At 33.7% G+C, this 14163-nt stretch overlaps 1 protein-coding gene across 14 annotated transcripts in view; it reads right to left on the bottom strand.

Annotated features, from left to right (window-relative positions):
* MYCBP2 (MYC binding protein 2) overlaps positions 1-14163 on the bottom strand; it is a 180696-nt gene that overhangs the window by 84676 nt on the left and 81857 nt on the right. For all 14 annotated transcript variants that reach the window (XM_051780370.1, XM_051780383.1, XM_051780369.1 and 11 more), the window contains 11 exons: positions 11942-12114; positions 10653-10778; positions 10429-10556; positions 8692-8783; positions 7527-7661; positions 7362-7445; positions 5978-6074; positions 4183-4375; positions 3294-3568; positions 2128-2349; positions 323-514 (listed from right to left, as the gene is read on the bottom strand). In XM_051780370.1, the coding sequence (XP_051636330.1) occupies positions 323-514; positions 2128-2349; positions 3294-3568; positions 4183-4375; positions 5978-6074; positions 7362-7445; positions 7527-7661; positions 8692-8783; positions 10429-10556; positions 10653-10778; positions 11942-12114 (1717 nt within the window). The remainder of the gene's footprint in view (positions 1-322; positions 515-2127; positions 2350-3293; positions 3569-4182; positions 4376-5977; positions 6075-7361; positions 7446-7526; positions 7662-8691; positions 8784-10428; positions 10557-10652; positions 10779-11941; positions 12115-14163) is intronic.

Raw genomic sequence — 14163 nt, 5'->3', positions numbered from 1 at the left:
AAGTTACAGCCTCACGAAAGGATATTTGATTGGATATATGCACAGATATGCAGGCAAAAAGATAAGCACTCAAAAAAATTAGTCATTTTGTAAACAATCTGCAGTATTCTGTAGCCATAATTAAATAGCTATTTATCAACAATACTTGCCTAATACAGTGAATACATGCTTTTAATTTACACAAAATATCTGAACTGAGAACTGAGAATTCCAGTATCTTTGAAAGATCTGCACACCTACAAAATACCTGTAACAGCCTATATCACATTAATAATATATCTGTCCTGAAAGATTTCTAGCAATGATTTTACAGCAGTTTTACCTCAGATCCTAATGCTGATGCTGTAAGCTCACTCACAATACTAGCAAGCAACCCACAGGTATTAGAAACCAGATGTGAAGAGAAAAGTTCATTTTCTCTTCTAAGGCTGTTCCGTACTGGTAGAACAACAATGACTAACATCTTTTCCAGCACTTCGCGAAAGCTTGTCATCCCTGAAACATTTTCTTCACTCTGCAGTACGAAAAAAACCAATGACAAATGACATTGTTATTAAAAAAGAAAAACCCAAGACACAGACTTTCACATATTATAAGCATCAGGTAACCGAAAAATCTGTGACTTCATGATGATAAGAAATGTCTAGAGGGTGAAAAAACAAAATTAAAAATTCTCAAAGCTATGATAGTATGTATTCCTTGTCAAAAGAACTGATATTTTTAATTTCCTGAATGAGGTAGTGATCACTTTGTTTATTGAATTAGAAAGATATCCTATATAGGTATCCTTCTCAGGAGAGAGAGTTTTGCTTTATAGCCTATGCTTTATAAGCATACATAAGAACACAGTAGATATACAGCTATCTGTGGAACTATTAATATAATTTTCTTCTACGTTTTCTAAAAAAGAATCTCAAAAGCTTTTTAGTTTTGGTGTTAGCAACAAGAATCTTCTATGCAAGCAGGTAAGTGAAAACCAGTGGCGGGATGCTTACAAAAACAGTTGTTCTTTATGTGAAACAAATCTAAGTTTAGGAATCTACTGTGCCTTCTAACTAGCAGTGACATCCACTGTTTTCCATAACAGTTATCCATACTGAAAATAATTTCTGATGAGGAAAGATAAAAGTAGCTCTACTGATGAAAATTTAAGGTCTGTTTTCCTCGCCATTTTGTCTCTCAAAATTATCCAAGTAGTGAACAGATATGGAAGACAATTAGGTAAAGCAAACCTGCTCAGACACCTGCACAGAACACTTTCCATCTTTAGCAGTTAAGAGGCATCTGTATCCAAGACATAAATATTATACTTGCATTTAACAGCCTTTGGTGTTTTTTTTTCTTCATTAATTTATGCAGATGCTTTCCAAATCCATGAAAGCTTTTAGCATAATAATGGCCTACAGGAGATTGTTCTCCAGCTAAACCACATACTTTATAAAAGAGCAGCAAACTTCTGAACTTACTTTTTGCTAAGGTCTCTGTTTGCTCAAAACTTTTGGTATTGTAGGCTCAACAACTATCATTTATTTACCTTTCCTGCATCACTCATCATTTCATACAATCTTACCCCTTTTGTCTTCTCAAGTGAATAATATTATTTAGTAGTCCAATATCCTTCATTATCATCTTAACCCTTTCCATTCCTGTAAATCAATTCTAGAATAAAAGAACTGCAAAAATACAGTATTCAAGAGCCTTGATTAAGAAACTGTTTAATAACCTTCTATATGAACTAGGCTTCCTTTGTTGACTTCGTTAGAAACTCCAGTTTGAGACATGATTTTTTATTACCAAAGCTGTGTTAACTCTTCCTCAAAACACCAAATCTATCAACATGTTCCTCCTTGTGATAACGTGAAAAAGTTGAAAAACTGTTGCACAAAACACTATGCAACAGGATACAACTCCAAAGTATATTTCTTCCAATTTAATATTCCAAAATAACAACAGACATTCTTCAAAAAAAGAATTGGAATATTTCAGATAAAAAGATGAAAATTGGAAAAAATAAGTTTCTGAAATAAGCCTTTTAGAAAGAAAATGGGCAAATTTATCTTCAACTTGTATAACTGCTTTTTGTTGCAAGGTAGAAGTTGCCATTAAATTTTTAGAATACATCCTGACCTGACTGAGTTTTTCCATGTGTGCAACCAAAAGAGGAAAACGATGGGCCAGAGCAGAGTCATTCTCAGTGCTGACTTGTTTAACCATTGATCGCAGCAATGCCTCTCCATCATAAGCAATGGGAAAGATAGAGGTCAGCTTCACTGAAGTATGGCAGAGAGCAGACATAACTGCAGCAAGAAGGCGACTGCTGGAGGTTTTGAAGTTTGCTTCCTGAATGTCCTAAGAACATAAACAGATAGGAACAGAATGGCACCATTGCACTGAAAGTAAACAAGAGAGAAACTACTTTTGAAAGGAACTTTTCAGCTTTATCGTAATTATAGAAATAATTTAGAGAAAGCTTTCCTATGAATTTTACATTATCTTCTCTCATAAGTTTGCATTTAGATTTTCAAAATTGGACTAATTAATATTTTTGGTTGGTATATTTTAAAATAATAAACCATTAATTATTACTTTTCAAATTATTGTATCCTTTGAAGACAAAGCATTTCTTACAATTAACCAAACAATTTAATTAGACTAATACATTAAAGATTCTTCCTTGAAATTGTATATGATAAATGAATTTTCATGCAAAGCAGCAAACTGTTTGCATCTTACTACAAGCAATGCAAGCAAGCAACTACACCATTTAGATGTGGAATGCTCATTCACATTAAGCAAGATACTTGGAAAGTTGTTGATTACAGAATAATATTGTCAGCTGCTTCTCATGTACTTGGCTGGGTCAGAGCACTGTTGTAATATTTAATAATGAGGAATTACTCAAGTATTCATGAAAAAAACGCTACACTTATGCTCTTAAGTAACGTGCACCAAGAATAAGCACATATAAGGCATGGCCTCAACACTGAAAAAGCAAGTACTGACAGTTACCAGCACCAAAAAGTTTCTTCGTTGTCCCAGAGAGAATCTTAAAGCCAAGGGAGACAAAGTTCCTAGGCTCTTGTTGAACTTGGACACTCAAAAACCACCAAACAACAAAGAAAACTAATAACTGATTATTAAAAAAAAAAACAAAAAAACCAAAAAAACAACAAACTCAAGTTGCAAATGAGAATAAAGTTAAAAATTGAATAAAAGTTTTAAATACTGCTTAGCTTCAATTTCAGCAAAGGTCAAGCTAAGCTGTAATATTTACTTGAGTCATTTTAATGTACCTGGTCCAAACAGTTCAGCAAGTCACAAAGACATGCCCACTGGAGAGCTGGTGTTGGATAAAATGAATGAAAGCAAGCTGTGAATGTATTATGGCATTCCTGAAGAACAGCTTCTAAAAGACTGAGCGGTTGACTGAGATATCCTTGTGGATCATTGTCCAACTTCACCATGCAATGATCAACTCCTTCAGATAAAATTTTTCTCAACAAGGTCCTAGTTTTTCCAATGCAATCTGCTAGTTTGCTCGTTTCTTCTACAACTGCCTTAGCTGAAGCTAGAAGGTTACACAAAGAAAAGAATTAAGTTTGGAGTAACTGAAACATTTTCATATTAAAATGCACATTTTACATGCAAATGAAACAATTGGAATTTAGGAACAATAATGTATCTACATTCAGAGAAGTTAATTTCAAAAGTGACACAGTGAAGGGTGTTAAACCATATAAAAAAACCTGAACATCAGAAACTCCTACTTTTCTGGTCTGTCATAATATATGCTGTGTTTTAATAAGAGCATTATCAAACTACAGGCACGAAAAACAGATACATCTTTCAAATTTAAATTGTGCTCACCACCAAAGCAGACACTGTAAAGAGATGAGGAAAAAAGGAAGGTACAAGTAGTCCAAAAGAAGTCAACTGACAAGTCAAACAAGAAATTAACTTTAAAATACATATAAGTTATAGTGTAAAAGTGGTATTGGACATTTGGTTATGCAGATAATTGAAAATACCCCATGTCTGACAACAAGTCTCTTAATTGATCCAATAAAACCATCTGTATTTCATCTTATAGTATATCCTACATTAATCCTTAGATCAAATTTTAGGTGTCCTGTAAAATAATGATTGCTGATAAATATGAATCAAATTAACCAAGAAAAATACCTGATATTGGATATATTTCACAGGTGTAGACCCTCAGCAATCTCAGGCAGCACGTGCCCACAAAACGCAACCTTTCTAAATCCAAAAGAGTAGCAGTGTATTGGAAACCCTTAAGTCCACGAAGTTCCTCAACTCCCAGCACCAGTGTTGTCCAACTCCAGTGAAGAATGCTCAGTAAAGACTCAAAGCATTCCTATTTCAGAGTATGAAGGATACCAAAGACAGATTTTGTGTTAAAAAACAAGAAATGACCTTTCAGCATCAGTTTCAGATGAAAAGCAAAGAGCATCTATATGCATGTTTATTATGAAAACATATTTATATCTATATATATCTACCATGCAACACACAAATCCTATTTTGCTTGAGAAAAAATTATGATCTGCAGGATCATGGCAACTATATAACATTTACAGTACTTGAAAGCTAAACAGAAATACATGATAGTCCACAAGAAATTTGAGGATTTAAGAAGTTTTGTTTCTACCACTAGATGTGGCTGGTAATTTCATTAATTTGTACCTCAGAAAGCAAAATACAAGTATTTGGTATTGAACACCTTCAAGTTGCAACAATCAAACTGATGGTTCAAAGTTAGATATAAAACACCTAGTGCTCCAGAAAGTCAAAACTCTCCTCTTATACTAGTTTGCATCTATGGTGAGGGATAACAGCAGCAAGATAATGAAGAGAGAGGATACAATGTGAAGTATTAAAAGCCACAGGAGTTCATAGCTCAATGCAAATATTTTTAAGCAAACATATATTAAGAGTAGCTATGAACATGTTGATAATATGATTACTAAAAATGCAAATTATGTAGATAATACATTTCCAGAAGAAACCTGAACAGGAGAAGATCATCCTGATCAACAGAGAATACTGAACAGATGGAGAATACATAAATGAAAGAAAGCAGCCTGATTTAGAAAATTGGACTGTGACTGTCCAATAACTTTAATGCAAGGTGAAGCAAACCTGCACAGACACATAAAGGCAATAACTTCAGTGTAACATGAAGAATACTGACGGTATGTGTAAAACAGTATAGAATATAAACCAGGATGAAAATGAAAATAAAATACTCATTGCTTGTAACAGATAAGGAAGGGACTGTATTTCAAAAATACAGAGACAGAATTGGCCTTACCCTGAATAATATTGTATCTCAACTTAATACAGTAGTTCTCAAAGTTAGACTAACCTCCCTGTATGAGAAGAGCTGCAGACTACCTTCTATCAATAGTTGCAAGTTCACTGTGCCTATGAATACTCCTTACCTCAGTTTATCAAAGTTCAATTAAATGCTATCTGATCCTCAATGTATAATGGAATGAATCCAAGACGGAGATAAATCTAACCAGTGACTAATTAATGCCAGTAGTCTAAAAGCCGTTTAAGAGAGCAGTAAAGCAAACTCAAATTCTAAAAAGCCTGATAATATTGATTTTTAGCAGGAAGTAAGGTTTGTACTTTGAATACAACCAGTAAGAATGAACTCCACCTGAATTCCCCCCCACCAGAAAAACACAAAATTAAGTAGTTCAACCTTGTAAATAAATACATTTCTAGACTTTCACCCTCAGGTCAATACCGAGCTTAGCTTAGATTTAGGTTTACATCCAAAATCTTCAGAAAAATTAAAATAATTAAATATTTTATATATCAGTGTACCTACCTCCTGCATTATAAACCAAAGAGGAAAAAAAAATCATTATTTCCACATGTACATCTTTCAGTTTTCTAAGCATGACTGAACTCGCCAGAACCACAGAAGATTCTTAATAGTACTCACCACTGAGACAGTTCTGGCAAAAGATCTCTTTAAAATATGTACAGGTTCACTGGTTTGCTGTTTTCCTTTGGATGCACTGCCATCACTTGTTGGCAATCTGGAAGAACAATTTTAGAACCGACTTGAAATCACCAGTTTTCTCTTTTAGTAGACTTTTGGTTTGGGTTTGTTTGGTTTTTTTTTTACTTTTTCTAGTTTTTACTGTTTGTATTGTTCAAGTGGAACAAAAACAAAGGACAAAACAAGTTTAACATAACTATCCAAAAATGTTCAATTTCAGCATAACTTCCTCCAGTTCCTAATCATCCTAGACCAATAACTAAATATTGTGAATTCTGTTCAACTGGAAGTACTGTGACAACTGAAAAAAGGTTGAGATTTAATTACATGAAATTATTACAAGTATTTACTGTATTTCTTCATATGAAATCAAAACTAGAAATGTTACTCCTTAAAGAACACTAGTTTTGTGGAAGTAAAATATACGTGGAGGTTAAAAATACAGGCAGCATCTATTACTGCAGCACCTTCCCTTCTGTGCCACTCTTTGCTCTTAAGCCATATCCTTCCTTCAGAGGCCTCAAGGCTACAGCCATCTCTCCACAGAAATCACCCAAATGATTAATATGTCATACCAGGACTTCATGTGCATCAGTCAAAATGAAACCTTCACCTGGAGAGACAAGGGTCTATGGACAGAAAGCTTACAGGTAAAAGTGAGCTGTTCTGAGAAGGGACCCTGAAAAGGACCTGCTTAGAAAGGACACAGCAAGAGAACTGGTGTGAAGAAATTCCAAGTTTCAGAGTCAAGGTGGGGGCGAGAGGAGGAGAGGAAAAATATACACACACTCATAAAATATAGGAATTAGGTCTTGTATTTATCAGAGGAAATCTATAAAATATACTATCAATCCAGTGAAAGAGTTCTTTCTTTCTAAAAAAGAGTTAAATAACATTTATCAAGCGAATCATAAGTCTGTAGTAACTTATTGTAAAGCACAGCTGATTGTTGTGTTTGGCTTCTTTTTCATTAAAATCGTTTGTTGATAGTACACTGTTCCTTAACTGAGGCCTACTGAATAGAGTACTTTCGAACTAGCCGAAAATACTAATCATGTTGTATGAAATCACAAGGTTCTATAGATGTAAATTAAAAGTCTTGTAACTTCTGCAGAATGACTGCAAAAATACCAAAGAAGTAAATGTTGGCATAACGGATTTGTTATTCTTAAAGACACTAAGTTTTTGCCTAATTTTTTCAGACACTGATTTCCTTAGCTTAATACAATAATCTTTTCATGAAACATGGTTACTTCAACAACTTCTATGTTTCCATTTAAAAAACACGTGAATAAACTGTTCCAAATAGAAGTCAAATTATTACCTGTATAGTAACTGCGGAATCTGCCCTGCATTAACATCTGTACCATTATTTGATTTCTTGGAACTTTTAAACTGAAATACAACACTGAAAGAGAAATAATCCAATTATTATTCAAGTCATATTAGAGCTCTTCCTTTGCATGAAAAAATATAGAAAAAAATATACCCATCATCTGTAGTTATAGAGGCCTGTCCATGAGATCCACAATCACTGCTAGGTCCTGACACTCTTGCCCAGGCTACATACCACCAGCCAGCTTGTAGAAGTACTGGTTCATCAAACATCATTGCATATTTCTCTCTGGGAGAAGTAAATTTTGAAAAAAAAAATATTTGAATTAGTTTCTAGATTAATTTTTAAAAGTTACACTCTGCTCATAAAAGAAAATTGGAAAGTAATGGAATTAGGTTATTAGTATCACATCTGTTTATATTCAAAACTTAAAAATATTTCATTAAAAAATATTGTAGAACTTAAAAACCAGTAATTCAGAAGGACCTACAAATGCCTAAGTCTAGCTTGATCTTCCATAGTTAAACAATCAGATATCAAATAGAGTAAGGAGAAATTAAGTTAAACTAACACACAAAACCAATTCGTTTACTATAAAATACTACAAGTAAAGTATTACTTATAAGGTATTAATTACATAGTATTAATTCAATTTCAGAAAATTTCTGCAAATTACAAGACCTTATACAAAAATTCTTAGTAATTACAATGAATATTATGGAAACTAGTAGAACATATAGTTAGGGGATTGATATATAAGATTAAACCTGACAAATATAATCACATATTGTTTGAATTTTAAATTATTTTATAACAGGGAATGAAAAAGCAACATAGTTAACCCCATCCATATGCACAAAATCTTTCAAGCAATAGCTGCTTGTATTCTAATGAGCTGAAGCACAGTAACCCTTCTTTTACTTATGATAATTCCTTACTAAGTAAGCTTAATCATGAGTTGTTTAATGCAAATACCCATTTGTACTTGAAAGCATCCTTTTGATAGAACTATGCAAAAGAGCTGCTGCAACATTTTGTCTTATCTCATCAAAGGAATATGGGATTTGACTCGTATTTATACAAGAGCAAGAATTAGATTATTTTTCTTCTTTTAATTTAAATAACATAATGGTTTGGTGAGTATTTGGTTTTACCACTTTCCCCAACACACTTATGAGTGTAAGTTTTATGTCACTTGGTACAAAATTCTAATGATGTAGATCATCTCTTATGATATTAAAGTGATACTAAAATGTGTATGAAGAAAGTAAAAATAAAGATCAAGAAACAGGTAGAGTAGGTAAGCTAAACATCTTACCTAGCAGCACAATCATATGCTAAGACATCTGTCTCAGCAAGAAGGTCTCCATCAGTCTCATGGTCTCCCCCATCTGGACCCAATTCAAACAACTGGTGAAGTAAGAGAAAACAGTCAAATTATGTCTTAGGTGTTAGAAACCTCCTAATGTCACTTTTTCCTGTCTGGCATTCTGGAAACTGTATACTACTCTTCTTTCCCCTTCCCAAAAATCACTGCTATGTACTATCACTGACAGGCAAATTCCCATGTGGAAGTCAGGCATTAACTGTTTAGAAATCGCAATTGACATTGACCTCCCAGCCTTATGTCCAAATATATTTTTAAGTGGAGAAACTCCCTAAATCTTGCAAGCAAGTAAAATGCAGAGCATCCAAAAAAGGTAAAGTGGTGCAGAAAGTGCAGGCTTTCCATCACAGACTGAAATGCACTTACATATCTTATACAGATATAAGATATACTCAGCTTCTCTGGAAAAGGACCGCTTGATGGTTTAGCAGAGCTAGTCAATAGTATTGTAACCAGTTGGTGACTAGGACAAAAGATGAACTTGGTTTCCTTTCTCAAAAATATTTTCTACAGTTTGATGAGTTTGAAAAGGGACCACAATATATGTCTATGACTTCTCTTGCAAATACCTATTTAATACACAGTTTGTGGCAGGACTGGCAAATCTTATCTTGGCAATAAGCTAATCCTAAACAATCAGAAACAAACCGAACAGATAATATTAAGAGTGCTTTCATACAGTTATTGCTTTTAGTATTAAAAACAAAAAGGGCAGGACTAACATTAAGTTTCTTGGCTGCCCTTAATCATTTGCAATTCTCAGTCATTATGTTAAACTAGAACAAAGTACAACTACTTATTCTGGATTTCCTGTTGTCTTATGCAAGTGTTATTGCTAAGCATATGCCATCCATTTCCCTAATACAAACCTATTTATCCAAAAATAGAGAAAGAAAATTCAGTAACCCACTAAATAACAAGTAACGATAACATATTATGAACATACACATCTAATACAAATCTCAGACAGATACCAGATCTTCCTTTACAATTGTTCTTCATGCAGTTACCAAAACCCTTATTAAATACAGGACCAGAAGACATTTATTAGAAACCAGAGCTCTGTTATCACATTGTGTGTTTATGTGAGTTTTCTAATCCAAAGCCAGGTTTATTTATTTTAAATCAGCACATGCGCTCCACCTGTAATCATCCTTACATTTGACACAAAGCGGAGTCAGTTGCATTTGGTGCCATTCACACTCAGCTGAAGCTGAGAGATAGCTTCTTCCAGTCTGAGAAAGAAGTGGTAGGGACAATGGGAAGCAATGGCTACTGATAAGGACTATTTTTCTGCTTTTGAGAAACAGTTCCTTGTCAGTCACATAGGATGTGATTTTAACCTGAAGCCCGTAACACCGATTTTCTGCAGGTGGACCTCTGAGCTTTGTGTAAACAGATTACAGAACATTGGGCTCACTAACATACCCGCTCAAGACACCTCTAAGATGGCATAGCATTTAGTGAAGGTGAGAAAGGGCCAATTCATGACAATTAATAATGGTAATTCTCAGATCTCTACCTCACCCACTGTATCTGCATAATGCTTTTCATAAACAGTAAACCACTCATTCATCAAGAAATAAAATTAATCATGGTTTTCAATGACATTTCTTAAAGTTCCGATTTTGAGATATAACATTGTTTAAAATGGTCAAAAAAACCTACCTTTATTTTAGCAGTGTATTCACCTCTACCACCAAAAAGACCAAGACCACCTAACAGAATATCCGTATCAGCACAGAAACGGATAGCTTCTACTGAGTGGGCTGAATAACCCCAGCCTCCTCCATGACCTGCAGAAAAAAATCCCCCCAAAAATATAGTTAATCTTGGTCTTTCATTCTGCAAGCCTGATTGGCTTGTGCTATAAAATTTTAGTGTGTACATACTTTCAAATCTGTTAACAACACTATAGTCTTCTTTAGAATAAACCTTCATTACTGCTTGAGTTTCTTCTTCTGTATTTGCTACACCCATTTTTAAGTCCTGCATAGCAGCCAAAGTATCAAGACAACCTATAAGAAGGCAAGAGAAAAAAAGAACTCAAAAATTCTCCCTGTTGATTATAATCAGTGAAATGGAAATGAATATTAATTAAGAAGATCAAAGAAAGCTAACTGTTTTGTCTCTAAATCACACAAGGCCACTGAATATCTTTATAGTTTTGATTAGGCCAAGGGTCACTGTTGCCGAACCTCAAGGTTTGGTACTGAAGACAAATTTCATTTAATTTATTTATTCTCCAGAATAACAAACAAATATGATTAAACCTACTTTGCAACTTTTACAATGGCAGATAAGTTGCCAGCAACATTTTTTTTTTCCTTTTTACACTTATTGTATTACCCAAAAAGAGTTGAAGTAGTAACTGAATTATGGACAGATTTTAAAGTCTTCATAAAATTTGTTTCATACGCAGGGGTACCTAACGCCTTACTCTGACTCAGACACAAAAAAGTACTGTTCAACTTAAAAGTAATCACATCTCTAACACATAATGAAGGGAGCAGGTCAACAAACTGACGACTCATCACAATCAGGGAACAAGTGAGCTAAAATCACTTCTAAAGCTGTGCTTTGAAGCACTGCATATGCTGCATATGGCCAGTTTATACACTAACACAGTGGAATTATTTTTATTTTGGTAGGCTTTTTAGACTACAAAAGGAAATCATATTACTCTTAGTGACTCATTATACAAAACTGCAAAAAGTATATTTTAACATTAGATAATGTATTTACTTTAAAATAAAAGTAACTTATTGAAGAGCACTTTTTTATGGTGGGGCTGTTTGGGGGTTTTTTTGAGACTCCAAGTTAAGAGTACCAACTTCATTCTGCAGACTTTCCAAAAAGACCACCTAGGAAGGTTTCTTACTTTTTTTATGTTGACCTCTAATAGCAGGTTCCACCAGAACTCTAAAACCCTCTAACATCATTAAGATAGCAGAAGATAACTATTTTGATGAAATTAATGCTTATCAGCCAGCTCATAAGAGTTAAGAGCAACTGTGAGAACTACAAAGTATATTTTTAATTACAAAGTAAAATTTTAACTGAAAAAAGTCAGAAAGTTGGTAAGACTACAATTCATTTATTACATTTATAACATTTATAACATTAAGCTACATTACTTTATTTTATCTAAGCTTCTGACTCATCAACTGTAAATGTATACCTAGAATGTGCAAAGCTGCATGAGATCTGGTTGTTAGAGCTTTGGAACCTGTTGGTAGAGCAAGTTCTGGACTCAAAATACTACACCGGGATTGAATGTCTGGAGCTGATGGAAGTCTGGAATCAGCAACTACTGCATTGTAGCTCCAGAGTTCCCTAGCATTTGGTCGAAACCTAGAGCAAGAAAAAACAGAATGAAAAAAACCTTTCATCTACTGAAAAAAATACAAAGCCTAACCAATAAGTAAATTTTATAAGCTATTTAATGTAAAATATAGATCTGCTGGTACAATCTCTTGAAATTGAACATCATTACACTAAATATATAAAGTTAAGGAGTTTAACACTCCAGCAAATGGAAAGACACAAAAACATTCTTACTCTACTTCAAGTCAAACAGTCATATTATGGGTTTACAAATTTCAGAAAATGTTAGATACTTCTCAAAGCTAATAAATGTTAAAACAGTATTATCTAGTAAAAAATATGAAGTAACTAGCAAAGTACTAAATGTAATGGCAGATATGCAAAAAAATTATAAAGATGCCAAGTGAAAGTAAAAGGCTTACCTTCAAATAAGAGTAAAAAAATCTTGACAAATCCAACATATTTTGTTTGGGCTTTTTTAAATGGGTAACATCGCCTCATGAGTTTTTAAGGGATTATAGAAAAGGGCAGCATAAACAAGGGAATACAAAGACTTTCTATACTATAAATTAACACGGAGAAAAAGAAAATGAAGAAAATGAAATCTTTGAAACCATTATGTAAAAGGAAGAAATAGTTAAAAGACATAGGCCTATGTGAGTGTTCTGAATAAGCACAAAAGGAATTTTCGATTGGTACATGGTTCTAAAAATCTAATGGAGAAACAAATAGTTTTAACTAAAAGCATTATAGTACATCATAGGTATTCAGGATATCAACAAGTTAGCAATGTTTAAGTTTAGATACACACACAAAATCATGTAACCACTTGAATTTCACTGGAAGAATAAGTCACAAAGCTGTGAAGAAAATCTTCAAAATCTGTCATCAGAACGCTTTCTCCGTACGAGAAACTGAACCCTCACTTAAAGAGGCATGAATAAAAATGTCCAGGTATAATAATATACCAAATATTTAACTACTAATAGGCATATTCATTAACATGTCTCTTCTTTTTAGACTATTTTAATATTTTCTATTGAACAAGAATGGGATAAGAGAGAAATAAATCTGCAGTCTCCCACAATCCACTCTTCAGTTTTTAAGCTCTAGATTTAGTTCTACAGTCTCCAAAATATTGCAAGACAATAAAACATCTCAATTCATGTTCACCCATACTATCATGTGACTTTGAACTTTCTTAAACTGAATTACCATTTCTTGTGCTAGATCAAGTTGAGTATCACCACCTTTTCTCCTCTGACACTTGCTGCATTCCCATGGCCATTGATAACTGAACTTTTCACAAACTGAGTCTTTTGGTGACTCTTTTTGAGTCTTTCAGTGAGAGCTAAACATGATAGAGCTTTAAGGAATGTGAGTGCTACTCTTATTTCTAATCTCAGCATAATTTCAATAGGAATTGGTACCTAGCCAATGAGATTCAAACAATTCTGGGGATGTGCATAATGCAGAACTACAACCATCCAAGGAACTTCACACATCAAAAAGAAACATGCCTAGAAAAATATGCATGCTTCAATGTTAATTGGCTATTACGTTCTTGAATCTCAATATTTTGGACGAAGACAGCTGTGGTACTACCTTTTCCAGCTGAATGCAGACTAGCTGGCTTCCTGCTTTATTCTAACTGATCATTCTTGTTTTGTCTACAAAAAATTTAAATATCATCCATTACTGGAACTCAGATGACAGTTCAAATTTCTCTCCTAAATCCTGGCTAACGTAGTTTTTAAATCATTATAGAAGAATTGGATCTTATGATTCTGTTTTGGAACAAGTGCTTACAACCTACACCTGCTCAAAGACTCTAACCCCAATGACTGTAAAATAAATACAATTAATTTGTCTGTCTGTGTCATCTAAATAAGTACTTTTCTTGACCTCCCAAAATGTCAGAACTGAAAAGAACACCATTGCTCCACCCTTTCTCCTATTCAGGTTTTAACCACTCATGCCTGAGAAAATGATGACAATTTAAGACATAGACATGTGGCAGCTGAGTATGGCAAGAAAATTTTTCAGTCAAGTGTTAAGTAGATGGAGAAAAGGGAA

The sequence above is a fragment of the Manacus candei genome, unplaced genomic scaffold (genome assembly GCF_025592945.1).
Source record: "Manacus candei isolate 608988 ecotype Guabito, Panama unplaced genomic scaffold, ASM2559294v1 h1tg000014l, whole genome shotgun sequence".
In the NCBI taxonomy this organism is placed as follows: domain Eukaryota; kingdom Metazoa; phylum Chordata; class Aves; order Passeriformes; family Pipridae; genus Manacus; species Manacus candei.
This window is presented reverse-complemented; position numbering and strand designations above follow the sequence as displayed.